Source organism: Alternaria triticimaculans (genome assembly GCF_023758025.1).
Source record: "Alternaria triticimaculans strain BMP 0046 chromosome Unknown scaffold_41, whole genome shotgun sequence".
Taxonomy (NCBI): domain Eukaryota; kingdom Fungi; phylum Ascomycota; class Dothideomycetes; order Pleosporales; family Pleosporaceae; genus Alternaria; species Alternaria triticimaculans.
Genome location: NW_026055998.1, coordinates 15103 through 42232, shown reverse-complemented (window position 1 = coordinate 42232; position 27130 = coordinate 15103). Strand labels below are relative to the sequence as shown.

The window sequence follows — 27130 nt, the reverse complement described above, 5'->3', positions numbered from 1 at the left end:
TGGATCCAAAGTAGTAAAGAAAGATGAGTGTTGAGTTCGCTGTGTGTAGATTGAGTCCTGAAGTTGTTTACGAAGCATCGTTTTCGACGTTTGAAGATAGACCCGAAGAAGGCGGCATGACATGTCATGAAGTAAAGTCAGCAAATGATAGTCAGTTGATATGCCTCACACGCGGAAGCTCAGTCGCGGTGAGGCAGGCTTTCCAAAAGCCTGGTGACCTTATGTCAAGGACTGTAAAGTAAGAGATGTGTCAGTCGGTGAGTAAACAGACCCACGTATACGAAGAAGCTGCTTTTCATGATGCATCGTCAAACCTAGTCAGGCGATGTTCGCAGAAGCAACCGACAATAGGAGATCGATCTAAGGGGTTTGTGTACCTCCAGGCTACGGTGTGGTCTTGCAAACAACTCATTGGAGCCCAACCATCTCCATGTTGTGGATGATGTACGCGAGAGGCGTACGAAGGAGGGAGCGCAATTCGTGTCGTTCCTTCGCCGTGATGACTAGATGAATTCACTTGTGAATGTCGATGCGCATCAGCGGCGGAAGTGAAAAGAATGTTGTTGTTGTGTTGTTGGAAGGCGCGTTGGAGACCAGACGAAAGCATCGGTGCTTCGGCACTTCGGCCCGACCGGGTGGCAGTCGCGATGAAACATCGCAACATCACGCCCTGACGACGTCACAACACCGGTTCAGATACGTATCTCAGTCGATACCCGCGATGTCATCCATCTTCTCATTGATCCAAATTGATGTTCTACTAACCCAGGACACTAACGTCGTAGCTTCCGTTTCAGGACATGCCGCGGTTGCTGATGCGGGGAAGCAGCTACTCGCTGCTGAGCCGCCGAGCTCGAGTAAGCGTCCATGAGGCATTACGCGTCCCAATCCCATCATTTCACTCTTTCTACTGGATCTTAGGTCATCCGTCAACTTCGTTGGAAACACACCCACGCAAACATGGCTCTTGCTCCTGCCCCAACGCGTCTACGCCAGATTGCACTTGTCGCGAAGGATATCGAACGCGCGAAGCAGCAGCTTGTAGGCCGACGATGCTAAGGTGGATATATCGAGAACTAATGGAGATGCCAGACATACGTTCTAGGCACAGAAGTAGTCTTCGAGGATCCAGCGGTTGAGCAATGGGGGTTGAAGAACTTCCTCAGTACGTTCGCTCTCTCTTTCTAGCTCCAGCTACTAAGATGACTGCAGTACCAATCGGCGGCGACTTCATCGAGGTGGTCTCGCCCATTAAGCCAGGCACGACTGCTGGACGGCTGATCGAGAAGCGCGGCGACGGCGGATACATGATCATCATGCAGACCGAGGACGCGAAGAAGCGGCGCGAATACATCGAAGCGAAGGGACTGTCGAAAGTCATCTTTGAGCATAGTTATACGGACTCAGTGTGTATTCAGTACCATCCGAAAGGCATCAAGGGTACGCTTGGCACCTACCAATTGCAAGGTCATACGGCTAACGAGGCGACAGGCGGCATGATGCCAGAACTCGATTCCCACGTACCGGGTCCGAAGAATCCAACGCCAGTTCAGTCTCGCTTCTCCCCATGGCATGCTTGCGGTTCAGACATCGACCGCTATAGGGCCGGCATGAAGCGGACCGAACACCTTACGCTAGAGGGCTGTGTACTGCGCCTGCAGCCCGGCGATCTTGGTCACGAAGCGGCCGCACGGGAGTGGGAAGCGATATTTGGCGTCGTGCGAAGCCGCGACCTGTTGGCCTTCACGAACGCCAGGCTGGGTTTCATACCAGGAAGACAAGGGCAGCCAGAGGGCCTTGTGTCGATCACGATCGGCGTCAAGGGCCAGGATAAATATGATGCCATAATGGAGAGGGCCCGGCAGACGGGCGTTTGTGGGAACGACGGGATCGACATGTGCGGTGTCAAGTGGTACCTTGCCCTGACAGGTCACAGTGCAACTAAGGGGAAGCTGTAGCTCCATGCGCCATCACATCGCACGAATTCTGGCCAGAACCCGTTTTACGTTGCTGACTGCATACAGCGTGCGATACGCTTTGACGCTGCGTTGAGCGTGCCACGTACGAAGCCAAGATCTTATCCGAAGACTGTTGAGATAGCCGTAAGCGCCGTCTTCGAGCGTCACGGAGTCGGTACCCCTCCCCCACCGACGTCATCCGTCGAACAAGATGAATTACCCGTCCTTCGCCAGCATGTTTACGAAGGACGCGTCTCGACCTTCGTTCGAGCATTGTTTCATGTTCAGAAAATTTTCATGAGCGAAGCCACGACGCCAAGTTGGCTGGCGTGCGCAGGACAGCAGTTGATGGAGATTACACGCTCCACCCACACCACCCAAGAAGCTTTGGTAAGAGTCCCCCAGCCTGGGCGCAAAGAGCTTCCCATAACACCAAACAGCTGCGCGCGTTCTGAAAATTTGCCACTATCCTTCGCTGCTCCGCCTCCCGCTTGCGATCACGATAGGTCCACAGGTGCCTCTGTCGCGGTCTGTGCACTGCACACCCCGCTCGCGGTGACGCCAGGCACTCCCGCGCTCGCGATGGGGAAGCGTCTACGCCAATATGGATTATTCCATTACTCCATGCTGCAGTTGCCGTGCGTTTGCAGCGCGGCGAGCGGAAATGAGATCTGAGGCGCAAAAAGCTTCTATGCTTCCATGCTTGGTGGTTGCCTTGCTGTGCACCGCCTCGACTTGAAGTATACTAGCCTGAGTGGCTTACGCTCTTGGTACCACCACGTTCTCATACGACAATTCCCTGTGACGTACAAATCGCCTTTTCCCCAGTTGCTGAATTGCTAAGCTCCCTGCATGGCTGCGCACTCGCCCCGTCCCTCCCTCTACGAGATACCAACGCGCGACTTCAGAAAGGCCGTCCTCATTGCTCCACCCTACGAGGCCATCCTGGTCGCGATCTAAGATCCAAAGCTCTCGGCATCCTTCCGGCATCCTTCCTCTAGGCTAGCCCTACGAATTCTCCCCTCATACATCAGTCCCCGCACGGGGCACCGGCTAGCCTTCTTGTGACGATAATGCAGCGTGGGAGGACGAGCAAAGGAGCAATTACACACTTGCGGGCTGGAGGCGCACCACATTGGCTGCCGTTGGGAAGCTCTTCGTTCACGGCTTCGCAGCACCTTCCCATGCATAAAGTCTGCTGCCCCAGCCCTCCTTCGGACGTTTGTTTCACCCACCGATGATGCGCCTCGACCAGATCGCATTGGACCAAACCGCGACACATACCTTCACACCCTCCGCTGACCACCTTGGGTGGTTCACCCACCTTTCGTCCCACCTCATACAGGACTAGAGGGAGGGCAACATCTCAGCATGTCGCCGCCGATATACCCCAACGATGATGAACGCCTCGAGCGTCCCTTGCGCTCCTCCATGGGCGCTGGCAAGTCGGCATACAACCTCACTGGCGTAGGGTCGCATTGTGTCACGGCACCTCCCCCTAATCCTTGGTCGCAGCATGGCATTCATGTAAACCATTCTCTGCTTCGTTGCGCGTCCATGACTAACCTCCCTACCAGCTCGATAACACGCCGCCTTCCGAACATCAAGCCAACGACATCCTTCCCACCGTACACGCGCACGCGAACTCTAGCCACGGCCTACCGCTGCAACTCACAGAAGGCTCAGCCAATCCTCGACATGGTCAGCCGCTGGTCGATACAAACGCACCCGAGCACTTCATTCCCTCCACGCCTTCGCCGCCACCATCGTCCCCTGATGAGGTTCGGTGCGGACAGTGCAATGTGCCGTTCACTGGTGACGACATGACGAACAACCTCGCACGACACATACGGACCAAACATCCATCGGCCAACGAGAGCCCTTTGATGTGCAAGAAGTGCAAGGTCGTGTGTACTCGCAATGATGCCCTGTTGAAGCACGAGCGCAAGTGCCAGCCGGGCCTACACCCCGATCCCGTCAAGAGAAAGAAGAACAAAACGGACACTGCTACGACTCCCTCACGCAGGGCCAACAAGAGCTCTATACCTCGTCGCCGACCAGCCAAGAGGCCTGCCCCAGCCAAGTTCCCCTCGGCACCGCAGACCCCTCAAACCCATGCACCCGCAGCACACCCAATCCAGACCTCGTATACTCTACCCGACATACAGCAAGCACCAGGTGAGGGTTCACTCGCACACGACTTTTTCAATATCAGGGGCGCTGGAAATGGGCTTTCGATACCATCCCAGTCGTACGATCCTGCAGCAGGCGAGGATCAAGACTTTCAGCAACTCCATAATGATCTCCAGCAAGCAGTAGAAGCGGCACCACTCCACCAAGCTGTGTGGCCCTTCCAGTTCGGCCAGCAGAATCTTGCGCCATACAATGCCGTCCGACAGGAAGGCTGGCCATCGCCTCAGCATTTGTATCCTCTTCGCCCTGCCCATGGTTTCGGGCACCCACTTTCGCCAGTAAATGTAAGCGGCAATCTTGCGTCGACGGATCTGAGTACCTTACCGAGCAACCAACCGTTCGACACCGCCTCTTCATCGTACTTTCCTCCGACACACCTATACACCGGACCTACCTCCATCCACGGTCCAGTGGATCAACCCCATCACAGCCCTCTAGCGTCGCCTTTCTCATTTTATTCAACCTCGTTGCATTCCGCAGCATCACCTTACAACACACATCAGGACATTCCATCTGCGCAAGGATCATTTCCCGGATATCATCACCGGACTCTTCCAAGGTCTGATGAAAGCTTCGTCCACAGTCAAGAGGATAACATCTCATTCCTGGATCTATACCCATGGTCTCCACAGCTTGGCAAAGATCTAGGGCAGCAAAATTAGAGCGTTCACTGAGCAGCGTTTCGTACAACCTCGTTCAAAGAAGAAACCGAACAGATGCCCTGCAGTCTACTTCGGTGTTAAAACTAAAATTATGAGATCACGAAGGTAATGTAAATTTCTGGGCTGTCTCGCAGGTGTGCGCTCATCCCCCGCATGGGGTTTTTTATTCTCCTTCACATCACTTCATTTCATAGACTTCACCTCTTCTTGTATATATCACTTGCTCGATACCCCATCATCAATACATTCTTACATACTCAAATCCACGTCGCCGTCTAGCGTACTTTCGGGCTCACGCATCCTGTGCTATACCACACTCATAGGGGGTTATTGTCTCGGTCAATGATTAGTGGGATGAGAGGGCGAGCGAGTATGAGGGCTGGGGATTTTGTTGATATCGAGACTGCGGATGCTGGGGTTGCTGTCGTTACGCGTTGGGGTTGTGGAGCTAACGCGAGGGGGGCTAGTGGCTCGCGGTGTCACATGTTGGGCTTTTGGTAGGGTCTACGTTGACTGTGTGCTGATCATTGCAAGATAGTAAGCGAGACGTTACCAAGCATTTCTTCATGTTTGTCGTTCTATTCTGGATTGGCCTAGACTTCCCTACTCAGCTATCTACACTACATCTTTGAGAAAGTGCTCTTCGCAACGAATGCCTGACATCATTAGTTGTATGACGTGAGCTATACAACGTCCACGACTATTCAAGAGCCGTGTCTACAACAATGTAGCCATATCATTCTAATCCTTAGAGGGAGCCGTGCGTACGATACTGCATCCATGACATCCCACCCCAAAGAGAGTTCTGCTCCTCAAGAGCGTTATAAATCATCTCGAGCATGTCTTCCTTGGTGGTATCCGGCTCAAACACGGTGCTACGGCTCCAGTCTGGTCCCACTATGACCTTGTATCCCGCAGCTCTCAGATTGGCGAAGAGTGGGAACAGATACTTTATGTTCTCCGCATAATTCTCTACCTCGCACCAAGGCACGCCTGGATACGCGGTACTCATGGAATCGGGACCTCCTAGAGCGAATCTGATGGTCGTGGCCTCATGAAGCTGGAATAGAGGACCAGATTTTGCTAAATCGAGGGTCTCTTCGACATTTCCTTGATCGACGACATCAACAGGTACCCAGATTTCGACGTGTCGGATCAGGCCGAATGGCTTAGCCTGTAGAACAGCACTCCATCTGAACCGAGAGAGGCAAGAATTGATCGTGCTGGGATCTTCGGTCCAGAAGGTCGTCATCTCGTACCACGCTCCAGCTAGCTCTTGCTTTATCTCAGTATCGGCAGCGAAGAATTTGAAGTCTATCAGTTGCTCCCAAGAATTTTCGGAATGAGTAGTGGGACATGTGTTCTCCAAATAATCCGCATCAAGCTGGACGCATGAACTTTCGAAGACGTAGCCATATATCATTTGGCGAAGTTCCCATGGTAGGCGAGCATGCATGTGCTGGAGGATTGAACGACGATGGACGTATTTTATCCGGTTGCATTTAGCTGCATGGAAAGCCTTGATCTCATCTCTTGTTGCACGTCCCGTTGGACTGTGGTAGGTGGCTGAATGAGTAGTGATCAGAGAGGCTCCTAGTCGTGTCGTCGCGCTATGTAACGTCAGCAATCGTCTTGTACATGTCGATAGCGTTCTGCGTACTCAGTGAGGTATGAGCAACACGGAGGCGCAACAGCTTCAGCACGTTCCTCCTCCTGGTTCTCTTTAGCTTCCTGTAGAAGCCCATCGTATATATCTGAATCGTCCATAAGACAACGTGTAATCGCGAAACGTTCATCTGCTTCATCGTCTGAGTAATCAGCATCCCTATTCAGTGGACGACCGAAATAGTAGCTTTTCGCTTCTTAGCCATCAAAACCTAGATAGACATGATAGCAACTTACCGCCGTACCGGAATGTCCGCGGCTGTAGATTCGGGTGTATGAAGGTCTTCCATTGTTGGACCTAGACTCTGTTAATAGTGCTAAATATCGATCGCCAGGGCATCGTACAGCGAGTGAGGGTTTTGATCGCGCTTTTAAAAGCAGCGTATTGCTTTTGAAGGGCTGCCACTTGTGACGACAAGCTGCGCAAGGTTAACAATGGTTTTGCTTATAGCGCAATGTTGCTACGTACTCGGTATCGTTTTTAGATTGTATAGCTTCCACCTCTTTCAGAAGCCCGTCTACATCCTTTACGAGCTTTTCGTAATCAATGTGTAGACGCTCAGTTGCTTCATTTCTAAGGGCATCAGACATCTCCGCGTTCAGGGAGCTTGAGGAATTTGATGGTCTTTCTGCACATTAGCCTTTAAGACCTAGAAGAACGTTACATCAACTCACTGGTATGTCATACCACCCGCGGTAATACAGTGATCTGTAGTAATTTCTTGCGTTTTTCGGCCCTAGAACTTGTTAGCAGGACTCAAGTTGATGCATCAGTGCAGCCGTAGAAAGTGCGGAAAATGAGAGTTTAAATATCGAAATCCAGCCTCCGAGATCGCTCGGGGACCGTATTAGGTGTCTTCTATTGCCGTTTTCTTACTCATTCATCCACTCCTTATCGTCCATTTCAGTGGTAGTAGAAAGCAGGAAGTGCCATATAAAAGCTGCGGTAGAGCAATCACGGGTGAAGGATACCATGGGTTTGATGCGCCCGGGTCTTGCGGATGTACGCCCCCGTCTACCCGCTTTCTCTACCTAGGTACTGCTGTCGCTTCCGGAACAGCGTTGTCGAGGTCCATGAATATAGTGTCATGATTTGAGAGCCGATAAGGAAGTAAAGAAATGATGATAACTGCGCGGTACGTAGGTTGGAACTGAGCATGCGATGTTTTCTGGAATGGTACGGACGGATAAGAGCTCCACCATATCCAAAGAACCAGCCAGACAGATGTGACAAGCTAGTATCAGACCCATGAGTCCACATCGCCTGTACATAATCCTGGACTACTCTTTTTAGACTCATATAGACCGCAGAAATCATTCATTCTCCCTCAACCATTCCTCCACCCTGCGGTTCCCTCGTTCCACCACGATCTTACGGCAACACCACGGTTGAATTATCATCTTGTATCCCATACTTCTCATACGCAGCGACACTGGGAATAGAGACGCTGCGCGATTCTCGATCTCCCGCAGAAAAGGCAATCTAGGGGGCCAATCCACGATAATCGTGATGGTTGTGCCCGGGTTGAGACATTCAAGAGATTCCAGATCTTTGCATACGGCCTCGCGCATCAAGGGGGCTTCAAGGGGTTTTGTCTTGAGTTCAACTCGTCTGATGAATTGCACTGGATCAATGCCAGCGCTCCATAGGTACTTTCCTAGAGAGGGGCGAATGAGTGCGGCATCCGTGATGATGAAGTTTGACGTCCTAAACCATGCTTCGATGAGCTCAGTCCTTACTTCATGGTCGTGTATATATCCTGGCTTGAGTAGATAGCTGTAAGGATAGTGCCTTCCAATGTCTTGCCTCTCACAGACCGGAGTATCATCATCGTTCCCGGCTTCGGCGTCATTCGCTTTCAACAAGACATATGTGCCCTGAAAGATGTGTTCGAAAACCATCTCACGAAGCTCCTTTGGTAAACGATCCCGTATTTTCTGGAAGAACGCACGGCAAGATGGGCCTTCTTGAATCATGATCCGTTCGTCGACTTCGGCTGGGATTCGGGCGAGGATGTTGGAGAGGCTGCCGTCAGCTGCATCGAAGGTTTCGCACTCTGTTGGCGTGGCGAATTTAAATTTGCCTGTTAGCTTCGGTGAATAATCCAGGAATTCTGCACGCCCTCGGTAGTCTTCTAGCCATGCGCTTGCACTGAGTTGTGTTAGCATGTGTCTTGATGACAAGGAAATTGTGTTACATACTCCCTAAGATAGTTGTGGTACTCTTCCTCTTGAGGGTCATCGTAGCTATCAGAAGGATTGTCCTCATAGAATGGAACCGGGTTAGGTCTCGTGAGCTGTGCCATACTGTTCAGCGCACTGTTGTTGTGGAGCTGTGTTGCAAGTGGAAAGGTGGAAGTAAAAGAAGCCTTCGTGGGCATGGAAGAAATTTAAAGGGTAGAAGCGGAAAAAGATTATGGCTGTATTCTCTTTAGTCTGGTAACGTTGGGACTGCGGAGCCTGTGAGTGGCTTACCGTCGTTAGACGTCATTACAGTACCAGTGGATGAAGTGGATAGCAACCAATGTATGCGTCAGGGCCCATGGTAGCGACGGTAAACTCGAATTGCGCACTCGCGTCGGTCGCAGGTACGTTAGCAAGCGCATACGTTCCAAGGCGCTGGACAGCGGCCTCCCCATATAATATGACAATAGAATACTATCCCAGAGTATTCATCCGTGCCGTATGTCCCTCGCATATATACCCTACTTCCCCCTACGCGTCCTCAACACCCTTCCCCCTCTACTCGTATCACTCTCTACAGCACCACTATCCCCACTCTTTGCTTCTCGTCTAGCTCTCCCCTTGTTCCGCACCCTCTCTTCTTTTCTCGAGACCCTGCAGCCTCTACCAGCGTCCCCACTTTGCGCTTCCTCGCCTTCCGTTTCGCGCTTGGCCAGCGCCTCATTCTGGACCCGCTCTTCTATCCTCAACACCTTGATTCGCCATATGCGCTGCTCCATGCTCAACTTCAGTTCTTCTAATTCACGCTTCTCCGTTGCCGTTGCATTCGTCGGGAGTTCAGGCAGAGAGGCGAGTAGGTTCATGGCCTCGATCTCGGCTTCTTCTGTGGCATCTATCGGTTCGTGCGTTTCACTATCTGGTGTCGGGTTTTCTGCGTTATCCAAAGCCGGGTCTTCATCATCGTGCGCGTCGGGTATGGTCGCACCCTCTTCTTCGCCTTCTGCAGCAGAAATACCGGGGGCCTGCGTCGGAGTCGGAACATCAAGAGTGATGTTATCGTTATCCAACTGCCAGTGCGGTTCCCTGATTCTTTGCTGCTCCAGCCTCGAAAGCCGCTTCTTCCTCTTCCTGCTCTTCTCCCTCGCCTCATTACCTTCGAGATCTGAGAGGAAGCCAGTGTCATCCGGTACCCGGGGGTCGGGATCTTGATGCACTAAAGTCGGTAGTTCGACTGCCAGAGGATCTGGCATTGCGTCTTCGTTCGCTTTCCGTCTCTTGCCTCTTGGTGGAGGCTTGGGTCGCGTTGGCTTCTTCACAGCTGACGCATCGGGGTTTAGATTGACTTTGACGGGTCGTACGCCAGAGAGATACTGGTATTTCCCGCCGGCGAGCGGTTCAGAGGAACCTTCTTCTTCCTCCTCTTCATCCTCGTCGTCGTGGTTCACTGGTGTTTTCGGCACCTGTATACGGGTATTCCGGGTTGTGCGGCCACCTTTCCTTTCCTTCGCGTCTGATTCGGGACTCGCTAGCCCAGCTCCCATCTCCTCGGCGTCTCTTTCATATTGTTTCAAGACGGCTTTCAGATCTACAGCTTTGGCCCGACTCGACCTGCCAGCCGCAGACTTGTTCTTCTGTTGACGCATCTTTACAACTTCCTTCAGTCTTCTCGTGAAGTCTGGGAGAGTAGCGCCGGGTAGTGATGAGATCTCGCTTAAAAGCATAATGATGTCGGGGCCCCATTGAGGGAAAAGGTCCTGGGGCCATAGTGGACGTGGAATACAGTCTTTGGCAAATTCGAGATGCCAGTTGGTCATGATGGTGGTGACATGTTGTTTCAAGGACTTTGGAAAGATGCAGGTGAGCTCTGATTGGATGGCTTTCGACAGATCAAAATCTTTAGAAGGTGCCATGTTCGCGTCTGGGAAGAAATGTCGTATATCGTATTGGTGTTATTGAATAGTCGAGTGCAAAACATATGAGCTATGAGATGGAGGAGATGGGCTTCGTAATTCTGGCGCGTGTGGAGGCAGCATCGTGGTTTGGGGTGAAGACATCGAATGAAGCGGCAAGTGCAGTATTTCCAGGGTAAAAAAGGCGGTCAAAGCTCATTGCCGTCAGCCACGCCGACTCGAAGAAGCTAGCAGCAACCTGCAGCTATAGCAGACTTCGTTGGGTGGCCTCCCCACGCGTGCGTTCTAGCCTTGGATGCAGTTGCAGTATCCCAAACGTCGCAGGATGCCAGGGAAGCTCAGAGGATTGTTTACTGAGGAGTGGGTCTGATGATGTCATCAAGCTATTTTAGGCGGGTTTTGACTTTAAACTATTGCGGTAAGCTCGGATTCAATAGATTGGCTGCGCAATAGCTGATGAACATTGAGATGTGTCGTATCTTCTGAATTCCGCACACTCAAGCTTTCGTCTAGAGACGCCTCCAGATGTTGTACAAGTCGTGTCGCGTATATGATACAGGTATAACACAAAGCTGAGGAGAGTGTGAACGCCGCCCGCTGCCGAAACCTGCCTGCGGTATATGCCAAACATCCCAAAAACACCGCTTGCCCAGACATGTCGCTGCCCGCCCGTGGCCTAAACGGTTCGCTCTGAAGAGGTATAAATCGTGAATCGAAAACGTTTTACGCGGCCACAGCCATGCCGCCGCCGCCAGATGGTGCACCCACGTCGGCTGGTGGTGGTGGGGGCGCATCGAGCCTTGTGTTGTCGGCCATCATGCGGTTGAAGCCAATTGAGACACCCTCGATGACAGCCAGCAGAATAGCACACGATATCGCGCCGTTTCGCATCGATCTGTATCCTCCTCGTACTGCGAGCGATCCACCTGTGAAGAATCCTGCGATGATGGCGTTCCACGGGTCCTCCTTCTTCCGTATTCCCTTGACTGCGCAGTCGTATGTGTTGAAAAGTCCTCCCCAGACTCCGAAGTTGCCGCCGAGAACAGGCGCGCGGGCTTTGATCGCTGTGATGGCGCCGATGCGTCGCTCGCCGTAGGGTGAGTTACGGAACTGTGGGTGTATAAGCGCAATTCAAAGTATGTATTAAAAGACACTTACACCCTTCACACCATGCCATACTGCTCCTCCGACAGCCTAATGCGGTATTAGTATATGGGCCAGAGATGCTGCGCTGGCGGGGACATACACCCATGGCAAAGGCACCGCCAAAGTCATTGAGAATGACCCAGGGACAGGGATCGCGCGAATGATCCATTACGTATTATTAGAGGATGGGATGTGTTTTGGGCGATTCCGGGGTGAGGCGAGGGCGTGGGCGAGCTCGTGGTCGGACGGTAGCCACCGGTGACGATGTGCTTCGATGGAATTTCTTGAGGACCCTTGCTGCTTTGGCGCTAGCGGCGAATCTTCGGGACTGGCGCGACCACTTTTGCCGTCAAACCTCCTTCCGTGTCTCGTCACTCACCATCAGAACCATCTATGCGGCGTCATCTTCTCGCTTGTTTGGATTCATATGCTACCTTCTCTGTCATTTGTTAGCTATAGCAGCTCTGTCGAACGATAGAGCTACAAATCGCTCCTCCGCGCAGCACCTATCGCCTGCGACTGTGCACGTCCAATGAATCTATACTGCAACATCCAGACCAATTCGTCGCGAAGTCTACTACCACCTTATACAAGAAAAAGGCTAAACAGGTCTAGAACCTACATTAACGCGAAGTTACCTATCTTGTAGGGTTTTAACTTAATGTAGGCTGCAGGCCTGTTTAGTTCTTTTCTTAGTCGGCGTAGTACGTCTATTCTGTGATAGTAGCAGCTATGCGACATTTGTGTGACGTTTCTCCTCTGTCCGCCTCTTTCTCCCGCGATGAGCCCCTAGCTTGTCCATAAACTCTCACTGTTATCTTTTCTACATCTTTAGCATCAATTCTCTGGACTGTGTTTCTGGGGACGTGTGCATCGCTTCCGAGGTGAGAGTGTGACCTGGAAATCACTCTCAGACCACGTACAAAAGAGATGATTTCTCGACGGAGTCCTCAGACCTACATGCAGGTAACGTACAAGCATCTGTCGACCATCCAACTTATGTCTTCTCCTCGCTGCAAGCTGAGCTCATGAGTATCATGCATTCACCGTTTACCGCTCTAGAACCGGTACCAGACTCGCGCTCACCTCGACAATTCTGCTCTCTCGTCCTGGAGCTTCTACGCTCGTCCAATGGTTTCCGTTTGCGTACTGCTCCTGGACCCTGCTTTGGAGTCTGTGTCACCTCGGATTACTGCCTAGAGTCAAGTCTTGGCGCTCGCGCTCTCGTTGTTGTCAACTTTGCTACCACGCTCTCTCACCGACTTACCTGTACCACTACACCATTTGACTTTCTGTACAACCTCTCAAGATGGTGGGCGCTACTCGCCGCGGCGCACTAAAAGAGAACATCAAGCGTCCCGTCACCCCCAGCGATGATGGCACAATTGCAGATGCACCACTCGACCCTCAAAGCAGTACGTACACGCCTGCACAACAACCAGTACTCCACCCCGCGCGCGATGACGTATCGCGACTGAGTGAGGGCCTTGAGCCGCTTCACCTGGTCGGGCAAGATGGTGAGTTACAGACTACAACCCGGAGCTGAGTACTCATCACTTACTACCATCCAGATCCACAGCATACATACGACGCTTCCGCAGCAGCAGAGATTGATCCGCTTGGACAACAAGTCAAGGAAGTGATTGCGACGATCAATCGACTGGAGGGCCTTGGCCTACAGAGGCTGAAGATACCTCTGCCGAAATGTATCGTCCTGGGTACGTCTTGCGTAAAAGTATCTAGTTGCTCTGTACTAATATCGGCGCCAGGCGAGCAGTCTACTGGTAAATCTTCTGTTATCGAAGCTATCTCCGGCATCAAGACGCCGAGAATGGATGATACATGTACCAGATGTCCACTCTTCATCAAGCTCGAGCCTTCCGATAATACTCGCGCCAGCTGGAGTGCAAGCGTTAGTCTGCGTCGGACTTTCAACTACGATATCAACAAGGTCCGAGGATCCGAGTACCGGTACCCTGGCTGGCTCGAGATGGATCGGCCAAACGTCGTGCATTTTGCGGATACAAAAAACCCGCATGAACTCGAGGAGATCATCGCACGCGCACAACTGGCTATCATCAATCCTATGACGCCCTACACGGAGTTCCTCGGATCAACCGTTACTGCGCTTCGAAAGAAACCACACTGCGACTTCAGCCCCAACATCGTCTGCATCGAAATCTCTCACCCAGACGTTCCTTCTCTCAGCTTCTACGACTTGCCAGGCATCATTAATCAAGCTGAAACCGTGGACAAGGAATACTTGGTTGAGTCTGTTCGAAACATTGTGATGGACTACGTCAGCGACGAGGAATCTCTCATCCTTGTGACCTGCTCGTTAGACACAGACATCGCCAACTCAACGGCAGGAGGCATTGCGCGGAAGCTGGGCGCTACAGACCGATGCATTGGTAAGCGTAGTCACCTCCCATGATGGAAGTTGTACTAACAAGTTCAGGTGTCCTCACGAAGCCAGACCTTATTCCCGACGGATCCCGCCACGACAAACTCCTGGAGGTCTTTGACGAGAAGCGCTTTGCATTGGGACATGGATACTTCGTCGTCAAGAACCTGAACCAGGCAGAGATGAAGCGCGGTTTGACCCATACGCAAGCTCGGTTTGAAGAGCACCAGTTTTTCAGTCAAGGAACGCCCTGGTCAACTGCGTTCAGCCACTATCAACATCGATTCGGCACACTGAACCTGCAAAGCTTTCTTTCTGGGAAGCTTGCTGAACAGATGACGAGGAAGCTTCCTATCATTGACCAGGAGATTAATGCCAGGCTGGAACAGGTCCTAGCCGAGCTTCGAGAATTTCCGGATCCTCCTACACACAACGCCCCTAGAATCATCTCGGATGTTGTACTCGACTTCTCACACAACGTGCGCAAGGAGTTGGAGGCCGAATTTCCTTGCAAGGCGTGGCGCAACAACTGGAAATTACTGCAGAAGGCGTTTTTCGACGCACTGGCTAGCATGAAGCCTACCATGTCGACAAGCGGAAGTAAAGACGCGACAGTCTACATGGACGTCCTGGGAGTTCAGCCTGGCAGCTCCGCTAGCAAAGCTATCGCTGTAGACGACGACGATGATGACGATGAGGACTACGTGGACGACGGAGATCGTGATACACCAATGTCTAGCAACCCCGAGACGCCTACGAAGAAGAGAAAGCTCGGTGATACTCCAGGTCCTTCACCAGTGAAGACTCCTAGCCGTCGCGGACCACTAAAGACGACTGAGGGTAGGTCGGTTAAATTCAGCACGGACTTTAGTGAGCTCAGGAAGAAGTTCTTGCTTGATGAAGTCACGCAGCACTTGGCGGAGAACTCTCAGAGCAAAGTGCCCGGACAGATTGAACCACGCGTCGTCGATAACATGATGCTCGAGACGCTTGAGCATTGGTCGCGACCGCTTGAAGAGTTCTTCAACACGCTCGAAGGTCAAATTGTTGATCAGATCAAGACTGTGTTTCACAAGCACTTCTCCAAGTACCAGGGATCGACCTTTTATCGCACTGCCTGGGAGGTTGTTGAGCAGATGGTCAGCTTGAACTTCACAGAGCAGCGCAACACCATGGCCAACGAGAGCCTCAATGATGAGAAAGAAGGTCCTTTCATCTTCCATGACGAGCTTTTCGAGCTTGAGAAGGAAGCGGTACTAGAACATTATCGTCAAGCTCGGTTCAAGGCTCGTTTCAACATCTACAAGCGCGACAGATTGAAGCGTACAGGAAAAGAGACTACTCCGCAAGAAGAAGACAGGATGAGGAAGGATGCCAGGGTCATGGCGGTGCTGAACCATGAACCCTATGTTGTCGAGCTCGGAGTTGTCGCACAGGTTACCACGTACTACATGCTAGCAGCCCGCCGCTTCCACGACGCTGTGTGTATGAGGATTGAATCCAAGTTCTTCAAGCAGCTTCGCACCCAACTTCGCGACGAGCTTGAGGGTGGACTGGGCATGAACGACGGTAGCCAAGGTAAGCCTCGTCCTCTCTCACTACGTGAGCATTATACTGACTTCCACAACGCAGCCTACGACAACGCCGTTCGCCTCCTCTCCGAATCCCCACACCGTTTCAATCTACGCAAGGAGCTCAGTGGTCAGCGTGACTCTTTGCTCAAAGGCCAAGAGATTCTGCGCGACCTCCAGAAAAAGAAGTACGGTACCGCCAAGTCTTCTGCCGCAACCAACGGTGGCTCGCACACTCGTCGCTCCAGTGCTTCCGGCGGCATACCCACACCGGTTTCGGCAGGGATGGAGGACGTCGATATGGCAGGCGTTCCGCGTCACTAGTCTGGTGGTTGTACATCCGTGGCTATGGCCTTGTTCTGGATGGGATACGATACGTGAAGCTTGCGATGTTGGTGGACAAGGAACACTGTTTACAGGAAGGTTTCTCTGGTCTATGTACGTGCGGACTGATGGTCAAGCGAAGCAGTTGCATAGCATGAGTATTGTCGTCATGATTCATTTCTGGCGGCGTTGATTGAAGACTAGCTGTCGCGCGGACACTTATGCATGACGAAGTATACGTAGCGAAAGCATCTCGTCTCTTCATTCTGACTTGCCAATATGACATGCGGAACGTAACTGTGACAACGTCTTGACATTCTAGTCTAAAGATCTTGAGATAAGAAGGAGCGCTACGCACGATACCCGCGAGGCGATTGGGCGAGAGCCTTCTCCTACTCTAGGCCACTCTTCCTTCCTCATCACCTTCGTCATCTCCACCCTCCCCAGATCCCCCTTGCCGGTGCTGTCCTTGCTCTTCCACTATACCTCCGACATCACCACTCGGCCTCTGCCCGCGCCCATCCTTACTCGGTCCAGCCGTCTCACCCAGTCTCTGCGATATTCCAAGACTCCTCGCACATGCATATGCCTCAGCAACACGAAGCTGTTCTTCAGAAACTCTCAACTGGCGAGTCGCTTGCTGGTATGCAGTCTCGCCCTGGAAAGCAGCGCGAGTACGCTTGTCTTGCGCGACTCTCACCGCCGCTTCAGCGACTACCACTGCATCCCAGGCTGCTTGCAGTTCGAGCGATGCTTCATCGCTTCGTGCGGCATAACGTTGGTGTCTGTCTGGTCGTGTCGCTAGTGGTGCTGGTGGTGCTGGTGGTGCTACATCTAGCGGAGGGCCTTGCTCATTCGTATCACCCTCATCGCCTGATAGTTCAGGCCAGTCCGTCCCTGACTCCGAAGCGTAGTAGCAGTTATGAGCAGTAGTTGTGATGGCAAAATGAACCTCCCTCAAATCATATCCCTTCATCTTGTTGAAGCGCAGCTGCAGTTCTTCTTTGATCGCGTTGGCTTGCTCTTTTGTAGCAGAAACGTTGGACAAGTCGCGAAGTAGCTCAACGATCACATCTTCAATGCCATTGTCGTTTGCGGCATTGAGATCAGCTCCGCGTAGCATAGCTGGGAAGTCTCGGTTCAGTGAATCGATCTTCCAGTTTCGGTATATGTCGGAGAGAGCCAAGTTTCGTTGTTCAGGAGTGCGTATCGTTTTGGCTTGGGGTGGCTCGCTTGCAATGCTTGCTGCGTCGTCGTCCTCTGCTTGGTTTGCGTTGTTCTTTTGCTTTCCCGTCTGCGTTGCCCCTCCCTCTGCACCATTATGTCCATGCGATCTTAGTCTTCGTCTGATCTCATTTACCGCTCCAATATTGACTGGTTTGGTCGCGGGCTTAGGATTGGGTGGTGGGTGAGGCTCGTCCTCTTCTTCGTCTTCGTCTCGCTCTTCCCTACTACCGTCTTTCTTCGACTTCTTCCTTGGCTTCGCCTTCTTCCCACCAATCTCTCCCACTCGCGGTCTCTTCGTGTTGTTCTCTTTCCAATTCGCTTCCGGTATGAACCTCCCCGCACGTAGTTTGGCCAAGTCCTCGCGCAGATTCTTCTCTTTCTCTTCCTTTGTAGTCCCTATGGGCGTCTTCTTCGTCGGGTTGTTCCATCTTAGCAGGTAATACTGTTGGATTTGGTCTTTGACTTGTTGGCCCCAGTTCTGAGTGCTCTGTGACAGAGTCCGGAATGCGCGTATAGTGTCCATCTCGCAGGTCTGTTCCGACAATTTTTCTGTCTCACCCTTCAGCCAAGTGTTGTCGTGCATCCAGTTTTGCATGGAGGAAAAGGTTTGACCCCAGTTCGTCGTGATGGCGGCGATCGCTTGGATGCGTTCCTGTGCGTCAACGGTGGTGTCGTTGGGATCCTGGTCTCCTTTTGGACGGGGCGCGCGCTTTGGTGCCATTGCGTTGAGGAGATCTTAAGAGTTGCTTGAACTGTACTTTCAGCTTACGGCCCTCCTTACTTTAAGATAACCCCGTGCATGTCTATCGCATTCTAATGTTTGTTTCTGAGCAAGCACGCTCTTTGAACCTTGCACAAGACACCGTGCCAAAAGTTTCTAAAACAGTACCAGTGTTCAGCAGAGCAAGCGAACATCTAAACAATGGTGCGACGGAGTGTGGCGCTGTGTTGCTATCACCATTGAGACGACATGGGAAGACGCAAGTGTGGCAAATGTTACTCTCGAACCCCCAAAGACTGGAACGTCTTAGTTCACTTCGATTACATCTTTTGATGAAATAACGACCCATCATAGTTTTGCTAGTGCAATAGAAAGAGAGTGACATGATATCTTGTTAGTCTATCAACGTTCGTTAGGCGCCGACGACCCATCAGTCCGCTACTTCTTCTCCTTCTCGTTCCTCTTACTCTGGCGTGTCACTCTACCTTCTCCGCCATTCCCTCCACTACTCCCTTCACCGTTCTCTCCACCATCTTCTCCACCGTTCTCCTCCTGCTCTTGTTCTTCATTCTCGCCTTCTTTAGTACCCTTAGCCTGCGCGCCGTGTCCCATTCTAGAGTCACTAGTCAGACCCCCAAGACCGTCACCCATCGTACTTCGCCTCGATCGCGCATCTACCCAGCGACCCTGTAACTCATCCGTCCTCGCATACGCTTCATTACTCACTCCCCTAGCTACTTCCATTCCCAACAGCAGAGCGGCTTGATCAATAGCAGACTGTCCATTAAGTACAGCCTGCTCGTATCTACGGCGAGCCGTCTGGATGCCTTGATCAGCTTGTCTACTGTCGTTGAGAGCACGGCGTAGCGTCCAGTTCGTTCCTATAGTCAGGACACCACCTTCGAAACGCGATAGTCCTGGTTGCGCTGCAGGCTGTGTTGAAGCTTGCAGGGGTTGGGGTGGGCGTGGCATGGTGACTGCGCTTGACGAGGGAGCAGAAGGACCAGCGACGCCTAGTCCCGGAATCAGAGCACCACGACTCGGTCCTTCCGCCTGTTCTCTAGCTCTTGCCTCCTCTGATGCTCGGTCCAGCACTCGCATCGCCTCTTGAAGCTGAGCACGAACCTGTGCGAGAAGGTCGAGCACTTGCTCTACATTTTCTCCCACGAAGTCGTTCATCGCGCTCGCCAACGCCTCTCGAACAAAGAGAGCTTGCCCTCTAGTGACGTTAGACAGATCACGGATGCGCGCGAGAATCCTGCCGTCAATGAGAGAATCATCCGTCATGTCTGGTGGAAGCAGCAGCCCTGGTAAGAACTGGGTAAGTGGCTGGTCCGAAGTCAGTTCCCAGTTGTCATAGATTCGGCCGAGTGCCTCGTCTCTTTGCCTGCGTGTGAGGGGTATAACTTCAGTGTCGTCGCTTGTTACTTCAGTCGCCCTTTCCTTTCCCTTTCCCTTGCCTTTTGGCGCTGTCGCAAGGCCGTTGCGGGGTATGGTACTATCTTCCGAGCTAGATTCGTCGTCGTCGTCTTGTGGTGTCTTGCGAACGCGTTTCGTAGAGGCATCCGGTGTTCTCCCATTGTCGTTCCTCTTGCGCGCTGACGCGTCTCCATCGTCTTTGGGCCTTCCCTTGTACGTCTGTATATCTCCTTCCTTCATCCTCTTCCCATCGATCAGCAACTGCAGATCCTCGCGTAGGTTTTCCTGTTTCTCTAACTTGGTGCCGCCCACTCTTCCTTGCTTATCTCTTTGTCTCCAGTGGAAGTCCATCTGCTCCTTCATCTTCGCGCCGTCATTGGGAGTCTTATCCGAAAGTTCTCGTAGCTTGCGAAGGGTTTCTATTTCGCAGGTTTCTTCAGTTAGATTCACTATTGAGCCTTTGAACCAAGTATTTGCCTTTATACAGTCTCGCAGGGTTCGGTAATCCGGACCCCAGTTCGTAGTAACGGCGGCCATCTCTCGCTGATGGTCGGTCAGAATGGTAGGCGGAATGGCTGCAGGCGTTGGAGGGGCTGCACCACCTGCAGGAAGACGAAGACGAAGACGAGGACCACTCGCAGCCGCTGGTGCATCCGCATCACTCCTTGAAGGAGGAGGCAGCTCGTTCGCAACCGGCGGTCCAGCCTCATTGTCGTGTACATCGTCATGGGGTCTTGCTGGATGGTCTGACACTTCCTCCCCTTCACCTATTTCTGCTGCAGGTTCGACAGGTACCTCCTCCTCCTGATTTGGAGCCACATGCAGTGCTGCTGGTGCCGCTGATGTTGCTGATGTTGCTGGTGCCGCTGATGCCGCTGGTGTGGTGGGTGCGACGGGTACCTCGTTGTCATTGTCGTTACTATCGTTCTGTTGCCTCTGTCTTTTTCGTCTATTCTCTTCTCGTAGCGAGAGACCAAACTCGGTTTTCTCTTTCGGCGACATTCTGGAATTGGTATCCTTGGTATTCTTTCTACTGTATCGTAAAGGCTGGATATTAAGATAGGTGGACAATTGCAGTTATCTTGTGGACGGAGTGAACTATAATCTTAGTTCACGACTCTCTTTGGCTATATATAAGCCCTCGCAGCTCCATCTCATTCCATCGTTTGCATCCAAACAAACTCGTTCTTTCATCTCTTAAACCTGAACGGCATCTAGTTGGTACTGGTTTCTCGTAGAGCAATCTATAATCCAAACAATCGCACTTCGAAGATGCGTCACCTTACTAGGAGTGTTGCTGGTCGACCACATTGAACAGGCAAGGATAGCCCATTGTACCTTTTGAACATAGTTACGAATCTGGTTGGCTCTCTACAAACTTCGATCGCATTTATCGATAGTCTTACGACTCGTTGAAGTTATACTGCTGAGATAGGAAGATTGCGACATGAGAGTACGTATCTTGGTAGTCACTGAAAACAGACCCTTCTGCTACTCTACCCTACTTTCCTCCGTCCCCGTTACCTTCGCCACTATTTTATCCTTTGCCCTCACTCTCTCCACCCTAAGCACTCCTTCGCCTCTTCGTTGCTCGCCTTGAATCCTCCTCTTCCTCCTCTTCCACCGCATCTCCGTCATCTCCCCGACGTATCTGCACGAGCTCCTGCTCACGCTGCCTCGCAACCTCCTCTCGCCCCTGCATCCCCTCTCTATTTCCCTGGAAGCTATTCGCCTCCATCTCCGCTTCTGCACGTTGTCGTTCCTTTAACGCGACTTCAAGAGAGGCATTTGCTTGAGCATATGCGGATTGTCCTTGGAGAGCAGCAATATCACGCTGGATCTGCGCTACTCTAACGTCCGCCTCGGAGTTGCGCACTCTGCTTAGAGCTGAGACTAATCTGAATGTTATGTCGTTGTCTCGTATAGTTGCAGTGGAGCGCGAAGGCTGTTGGTCAACAGGCCGTGGTGAAGGTTGCGGTGGTTGAACGTGGCCTTGCGTGTTGTTCGCGGTTGATGACTTACCAGTCGCGTCCCTGGAACCCGCTTCCTCTTGCGTGGTGCGCTGCTCAAACTGTTGAGCTGTACCTTCGTTCCCGTCATTGGATCTAGCCACATTTTGGTCTTGGGTAGCCGCTGATGCTCCTGGTGCAACCTGGGGTGCTCTGGTGGTAACAGAGGCGTCTCCCAGTCGTGGAGGCTGCGGTGTTGTCACAATTTCTCTAAGTCTGCCAGCCGCCGCTGCTGCTAATAAATCTAAGGCTGGAGCAGCAGCAGCTTGCTGATCACCCGCTGGAGGGATTGCGGAAGCATCGTGGTTACGCGGCGACCTGCGTGTAGTTGGTCCCTCTGTCTGTGGCTCGCCAGCAGCGCTCCGAACTACCGGGTGTCGTGCATTCTCGCGAGCTGCTCGAGCAGCATGGTAGTAAGGCTCGCCAACTCTCGCAATGTGGGCCACGATATCTTCGCTAGTGACAGGTGTATCTCCCGTCACCTGCTCTTCCAGGTCTCGTCTGAAGGCAGCAAGTTCATCTGGCGTACGTATAACATTGGAGAGATTGCGCAGAGCCGCGATGATCTCATAAGCCAGGTCTTGATCTTTGGTCGCTTCTACTGGGCGCAGAGCATCTGGCAGGACATGCAAAAGCGAGGTGGTTCGCCAGGTGGTGTAGATGTATTCGAGTGCGGCGTCTCTCTCCTCTTCGTTTTGTATTGTGACGACCGCAGGAGGCTCGATCGCAGGACTTCCGCTCTCAGCGTCTTCTGCCTCAGCAGCCTTTGCTTTTGCCTGTGCATTCTTCTTCGGTTGAGCTGGCTTCTTCTTCACTTTCACACCGGCTTCTGCGTTCTTCTCCTTGCGGGGGTTTTTCGGAGGTACCTCACTGGGGCTTGAGTCAGAGTCATCTTCGCTGTCTCGTCGTGGTCGCGAAGGTTTCACACTTTTACCGCCTGGTGTCTTGCTGCTGTCCTTTTTCTCGGATGCCTTCTTCCCCTTCTTCTCGAGAGGTGGCTCTACTTCCGGAAGATACAAGCCGTCATTGATCTCCACGTCGGAGGAGTCATCATCAGTCTTTGCCTTCTTCCTCTTGGGTATACCCTGCTCTTTATCCTTCGTTTTTCGTGCTTTCTCTTTCGTCGTCTGCAACTCATAGATGATTCCCCTCAGATCGTTGCGCAATTTGAGTTCTTTTATGACCCTCTTTGATCCCGTTCTTTTTCCGTCCTTATCATGCTTCCGGTAACGGAGCCACTCGCCCAGTATTGACCTGGCTTTGTCGAAGTTATTCCGTGTTAGTCGCGATAGGTCTCGGAAAAGGCGTAGAGTAATCATATCCCACTCTTCGTCTGCGAGGTCGGTTTCACCGGAGAGCCACGTGTCCTTGAGCTGTTTCTTCTTGTCGTTGACGAGCCCCAGCTCCATGATACTTCGTAGACTGGTACTACCCCAGTTCGTCTTGATCTGGTCGAGTAGTTCTTCTTCGGTCTCTTCTTTTTCATCCTCGTCGCCGTCTCGGTCAATGTCCATTTCGTCGACGACTTGCTCCGGTACCTCTTCAACATTGTCTCCCCCTCCAACTACGTCCTCATTCCCCTGCTTTTCTGCTTCATCCTCATCATCGAAATCCCAAACATCGTCGTTCAACTCTGGGTCTACGTTCGAGAGCGCGTCTGACATTTCGCTTGTGTCTGATTCCGAGTCTGGTACGGCTGGTGCTGCGACTTTATTCTCCTGGCTTTTTCTGGGCTTGACGTACTTTATCTTCACCATTTGAACCTTAAGATGGGTAAACAGCTCCACTTCGACGTTACCTCCTCATTAATACACTCACCAACCGCTCCATCTCCTTCCACGTTTGTACCTGCGCAAACATCTTCCTTTATCCCTCCCTTCCTGAACGCGCTGGAAGAGCCAGGTCGGTACAAGACTTGTCCTGTACGGTAAGACGAGAGAAGAGAGTTGCCTGGCGCTGCCCCAGCCGATGGAAAGATGTCCGTTACGACGTTCAAAAATTACATTATCTGTAATCCCTTCCATTCCTATCTTCCGACCGTCAAGCGTAAAAGCCCATCTCATACCGTCTGCCCATCCATCCATCTCTCTATGCCCACCCAGCCTCAACGCCAGCCATCGCTTTAGATATTAAACCCCCAAAATATACATACAAGTAAAGCGAACCCACAAAAGATCAGGAAAAAAAAATGAAGAGAAAGGCGTAGTTGAAAAGAGGCTGTATATCCCTACTCCGCCCCCTTGCATCTTCCATGCCTCCACCCAGCTTCATTTGATTAACTCATCCACCACAATCATTCCACTACCACATATCGTCATCCCCCCTCTTCCCCCCCTCATCATCGCTATAATTACTATACCCCCCTCCTCCCCCTCCCCCACCACCCCCAATCCCACCCCCTTTACCACTCTGCCCAAGATAATTCTGCGTATTCGCTACACTATATCCACCACCTCCGCCATTCGCACTATGATTCGAGTGATGCGAATCGCGCGGATTCTGGTTATAAGAATTACCCTGCTGAGATCCGCCTCTTGCATGTTGTTGTTGCTGTTGTTGATGTTGCTGGTGTTGGTGTTGACCGTTTTGTTGTGAGAGGCCGCCGTTGGCTTGTTGTTGGTGTACAGAGGGCCATTCTTGTGAGGATTTTTCGGAGGATTGCTGTTCGTGCTGTTGTTGCTGCTATATTCTTCATTAGTCTCCTCTTCTAAACAACGCCTTTGGCATGTCTTACCTGCTGGTACCGCTGATACTGGGCAAACTCCTCAGGCTGCGACTGTTGCTGTTGTTGCTGCGGTTGCTGCTGCTGTACCTGCTGCTGAGATTGCTGAGCGGCCTGCTGCTGATGTTGCTGCTGTTGTTGCTGCTCCTTCTTCTGCTGCGCAGCTTGTTGCTGTTGCTGAGCCTGTTGAGCTTGCTTTGCTTGCTTGGAGTTGCCGATGGAAATCTGCGGGTGCATTTGCTGGACCTTGGCGAGGTACGAGTACATGAAGTTGGATAGTAAGACTTGGGAGTAGAGCTCGCGGCGGGGGTTCGCAAGCTTAATGTGGGCCATGCGGTAAATCGCGCGTTCTTCCAGGATCGAGAATCGGGTCCAGTTGTAGTCGATGTCGGGCTTTAAGATGCGTGGCGGGGGCTCGGGCGATAATCCACGTGAGGCGTTCTTCTTGTGAGACGACTCTTTCTCGCCCTTCTTCTTTCCTCCTCCGAAGATGGAGGACAGTAGTCCAGGCTCCTTCTCTTTCTTGCCTTCGCTGGATGTTTTTCTGGCGCTCTCCTTCTTTCGCTCTTCTTCCAGCTTGACGCTTTCGCGATCCAGCACTACGCTCTCTCGACCACGACCGCCGCCCTGTATCGATGTCTGCAAGAGGTCCAGTCTCGTGTCGTCATGACCCTTGTCCTTCTCCTTCTCCTGGGACTTGCTGAGCTTGTTCTTGACCTTCTTCGGGGCTTCTTTTTCGGAGTCTTTGTCTTTTGACTTCTTGTCTTTTTCCTTCTCCTTATCACCGCCAAACCAGCCCCAGCTCGTCTTCCTTTGGCCGCCCTCAGAGCCATCCTTGTCTTTCTTATCTTTGGCCTTCGGTTCGAGCTTCTTCTCTTCTGGTGCGTTCGGGATTATGGATAACGAATCGACCCTGTTGTTCTGGCCGGGCATCGCCGAAGGATGCGCTACTAGATCATCGAAGGATTGCGCGGGCTTGATCGGAGACGACTGAGCAGCTTGTGCATGACGGTTCGGTCGACTCGACGACTGGGGCTGGCGCTGTTGCTGTGGGGGTTGCTGCTGGGGCTGAGGATAATGGCGAGGGCCTGCAGGTTGTTGCTGGGCTTGAGGCGGAGGTTGGCGGGAGGAGTGACGTTCGGGTAGCTGAAACTGAGGTGTGCGGTTCTGTTCTTGTGGCGGTGGTGTCTCGATGATCTGGGGTACCTGCTGCGGCGGAGGTGTGTAGCCTGGCAAAGGTGCAGTCGTGCGGCCGTTGGAGGCGATTCTCGAGTGGAACTGCCTGGGCTGCGGCGAACTTCGCTCCTGTTGGGATATCGGCTCAGTAGAAGCTGACCTGGGGTATTCTTCAGATGAACCTGGTCTCTCGCCGCCATAGCTGGGAGATGCCCGCTTCGCCCCAGGCCGCGAGAAGTTGTTGGACGATCCTTCAAACGCCGAGTTAACGGGTTCCGACTGAACGCGGTTGAGACCTGGGAGAGGAGGGACTTCGGGTATGCTCTCGGTAGAGTGGACGGGCGAGGTGGACGGGGAGTCTTCCGTGTCTGTGTCTCCTTGTCGACCAGAGACGAGTCGCCGCGAGAGGGGCGGGCCGCCTTTCCGCAGACTGCCTCGTCTGTACGTAGTGTGTGTTGATCTCTTGAGCGTGCCCAGACCACGCATCTTGCTACCCGGCACAATGGGCATCCCGTCAGCGCCCTCTTCCCCTTCCCCAGCCATGCCCTTTTGATCGATGCTCATCCGTCTTATCAAGGCCACCGGGTCCTCCTGTATGTGCTCGAGCTCCTGGAGGTTCGACAAGCCCCCGTTGGGCTGCGCGCCGGATCGCTTCCTCTCCAGCCTCTCGGCGCCGTCCTTGTAGCCAGAACCCGTATCAATCTGCCTGGACAGCATGGACTTCTTCCGCCGCAGCCCTCCACCCGAGCCCTGACGCCCCATGGCGCCATCCGGAGATAGCGAGTCTGAGTCTCCGGAGCGTCGTCTCGTCCTGTCGATCTTGTCTTCGATGAACGTCTTGAACTCCATGGGCGCCAGTTCGGGATGCAGGCGTGCGGGTACCCAGAAGAGTTTCGACTCGTCCTCCTCCGACATGGCCGGTGGGGAGGGCGGTGAGTTTGCGGACTGGAACGAAGGCAGATCGGGATCGGCATTGTTAACGCCCATGGACATCCTCCGTATCGCCTGCAGGTTGCTCAGCTCCTGGGCGAGGCCCGCCGGGCTGTTCTCGTAGTCGAGGTTGTTCAGCGGGAACTGGTGCGACGCCGTGTTCGAGTTCGAGCGGGACAGCGGAGGGGACATCTGGCCGCCGTTCGACGGGTGCCGGGCGACCGAGGCCCGCTTCTGGGCCATGTTGGCGGTGCCATTGGGGCTCGTGGGCGTTTGGGGCTTCTCGAAGGACATCTGGGGACGCAGCGGGGACCTCGCGGGGGGCGCGTTGGGGAAGGGGTCGAAGGCCTCGAAGGCGCCAAAGGACTGGATCGAGTCGCCGTTGGGGCTGGGGACGAAGCTTAGGGGTCGCAGGCTGCGGCGGTTGGGGGCGTCGGTGTCGCTGTCGCCGCCGTACATGTCGCCTATGGCCTCGGTGACGTGGTGGCTGTCATCGCTGATGGATATCTGCGGCGCATGCCCCCGGCGCGGGCCTGGGTTTCGCATCTGATATAGGCGGTCCAGCTCTCTGGCTCTGTCGGTTGCCTGTGGGGTACGAGACTTGGTCAGCTTGGGGGCTCCTTGGAACGTCGGGTTGGCGCCGCGGGCCTTTGCCGGGGAATAGAGGAAACGAAACAATGGCGACCTCAGACTGCCACCACAATATGTGGTAGATGTTTGCCTGAGGCTAGACACGTGCTACTCACCATTTGCGAACCTTGTCAGAGTGCGGAGGTGCGGGTTAGCACGATTGCCACGGCTTGCTTAGGGCGCCGAGGCGGTGCGGGCATCCAAGGGCCCAAGGTTTGCGAGGCGGACGGGTCGGGCGTGTTGGTGCTGCGGCGAAGGAGTATCAAGCACCATGGTCTC

At 53.0% G+C, this 27130-nt stretch overlaps 9 protein-coding genes across 9 annotated transcripts; 3 read left to right on the top strand and 6 right to left on the bottom strand.

Annotated features, from left to right (window-relative positions):
* Positions 1–960: 960 nt before the first annotated feature.
* J4E78_010865 (uncharacterized protein) lies at positions 961–1958 on the top strand (the record flags this gene model as incomplete). The annotated part of the gene is made up of 3 exons (XM_049371441.1): positions 961–1041; positions 1093–1165; positions 1213–1958. The coding sequence occupies 3 exons, from the start codon at positions 961–963 to the stop codon at positions 1956–1958; spliced, it is 900 nt and encodes a 299-aa protein (XP_049216817.1).
* Positions 1959–3329: 1371 nt separating this feature from the next.
* Positions 3330–4589, top strand: J4E78_010864 (uncharacterized protein; the record flags this gene model as incomplete). The annotated part of the gene is made up of 3 exons (XM_049371440.1): positions 3330–3425; positions 3536–4435; positions 4563–4589. The coding sequence occupies 3 exons, from the start codon at positions 3330–3332 to the stop codon at positions 4587–4589; spliced, it is 1023 nt and encodes a 340-aa protein (XP_049216816.1).
* A 3203-nt stretch (positions 4590–7792) lies between these two features.
* On the bottom strand, positions 7793–8784 carry J4E78_010863 (uncharacterized protein; the record flags this gene model as incomplete). Its single annotated transcript, XM_049371439.1, has 2 exons — positions 7793–8630; positions 8681–8784. 2 exons carry the CDS (start codon positions 8782–8784, stop codon positions 7793–7795), a joined length of 942 nt encoding a protein of 313 aa, XP_049216815.1.
* A 399-nt stretch (positions 8785–9183) lies between these two features.
* Positions 9184–10572, bottom strand: J4E78_010862 (uncharacterized protein; the record flags this gene model as incomplete). The annotated part of the gene is made up of 1 exon (XM_049371438.1): positions 9184–10572. One exon carries the CDS (start codon positions 10570–10572, stop codon positions 9184–9186), a length of 1389 nt encoding a protein of 462 aa, XP_049216814.1.
* A 723-nt stretch (positions 10573–11295) lies between these two features.
* Positions 11296–11887, bottom strand: TIM17 (translocase of the inner membrane; the record flags this gene model as incomplete). Its single annotated transcript, XM_049371437.1, has 3 exons — positions 11296–11682; positions 11731–11766; positions 11819–11887. 3 exons carry the CDS (start codon positions 11885–11887, stop codon positions 11296–11298), a joined length of 492 nt encoding a protein of 163 aa, XP_049216813.1.
* A 1140-nt stretch (positions 11888–13027) lies between these two features.
* J4E78_010860 (uncharacterized protein) lies at positions 13028–16017 on the top strand (the record flags this gene model as incomplete). The annotated part of the gene is made up of 5 exons (XM_049371436.1): positions 13028–13235; positions 13290–13436; positions 13488–14129; positions 14177–15700; positions 15755–16017. 5 exons carry the CDS (start codon positions 13028–13030, stop codon positions 16015–16017), a joined length of 2784 nt encoding a protein of 927 aa, XP_049216812.1.
* Positions 16018–16414: 397 nt separating this feature from the next.
* On the bottom strand, positions 16415–18045 carry J4E78_010859 (uncharacterized protein; the record flags this gene model as incomplete). The annotated part of the gene is made up of 2 exons (XM_049371435.1): positions 16415–17926; positions 18037–18045. The coding sequence occupies 2 exons, from the start codon at positions 18043–18045 to the stop codon at positions 16415–16417; spliced, it is 1521 nt and encodes a 506-aa protein (XP_049216811.1).
* A 358-nt stretch (positions 18046–18403) lies between these two features.
* On the bottom strand, positions 18404–20386 carry J4E78_010858 (uncharacterized protein; the record flags this gene model as incomplete). The annotated part of the gene is made up of 1 exon (XM_049371434.1): positions 18404–20386. The coding sequence occupies one exon, from the start codon at positions 20384–20386 to the stop codon at positions 18404–18406; it is 1983 nt and encodes a 660-aa protein (XP_049216810.1).
* Positions 20387–20948: 562 nt separating this feature from the next.
* On the bottom strand, positions 20949–26970 carry J4E78_010857 (uncharacterized protein; the record flags this gene model as incomplete). Its single annotated transcript, XM_049371433.1, has 4 exons — positions 20949–23191; positions 23910–24075; positions 24128–26806; positions 26968–26970. 4 exons carry the CDS (start codon positions 26968–26970, stop codon positions 20949–20951), a joined length of 5091 nt encoding a protein of 1696 aa, XP_049216809.1.
* Positions 26971–27130: the final 160 nt, after the last annotated feature.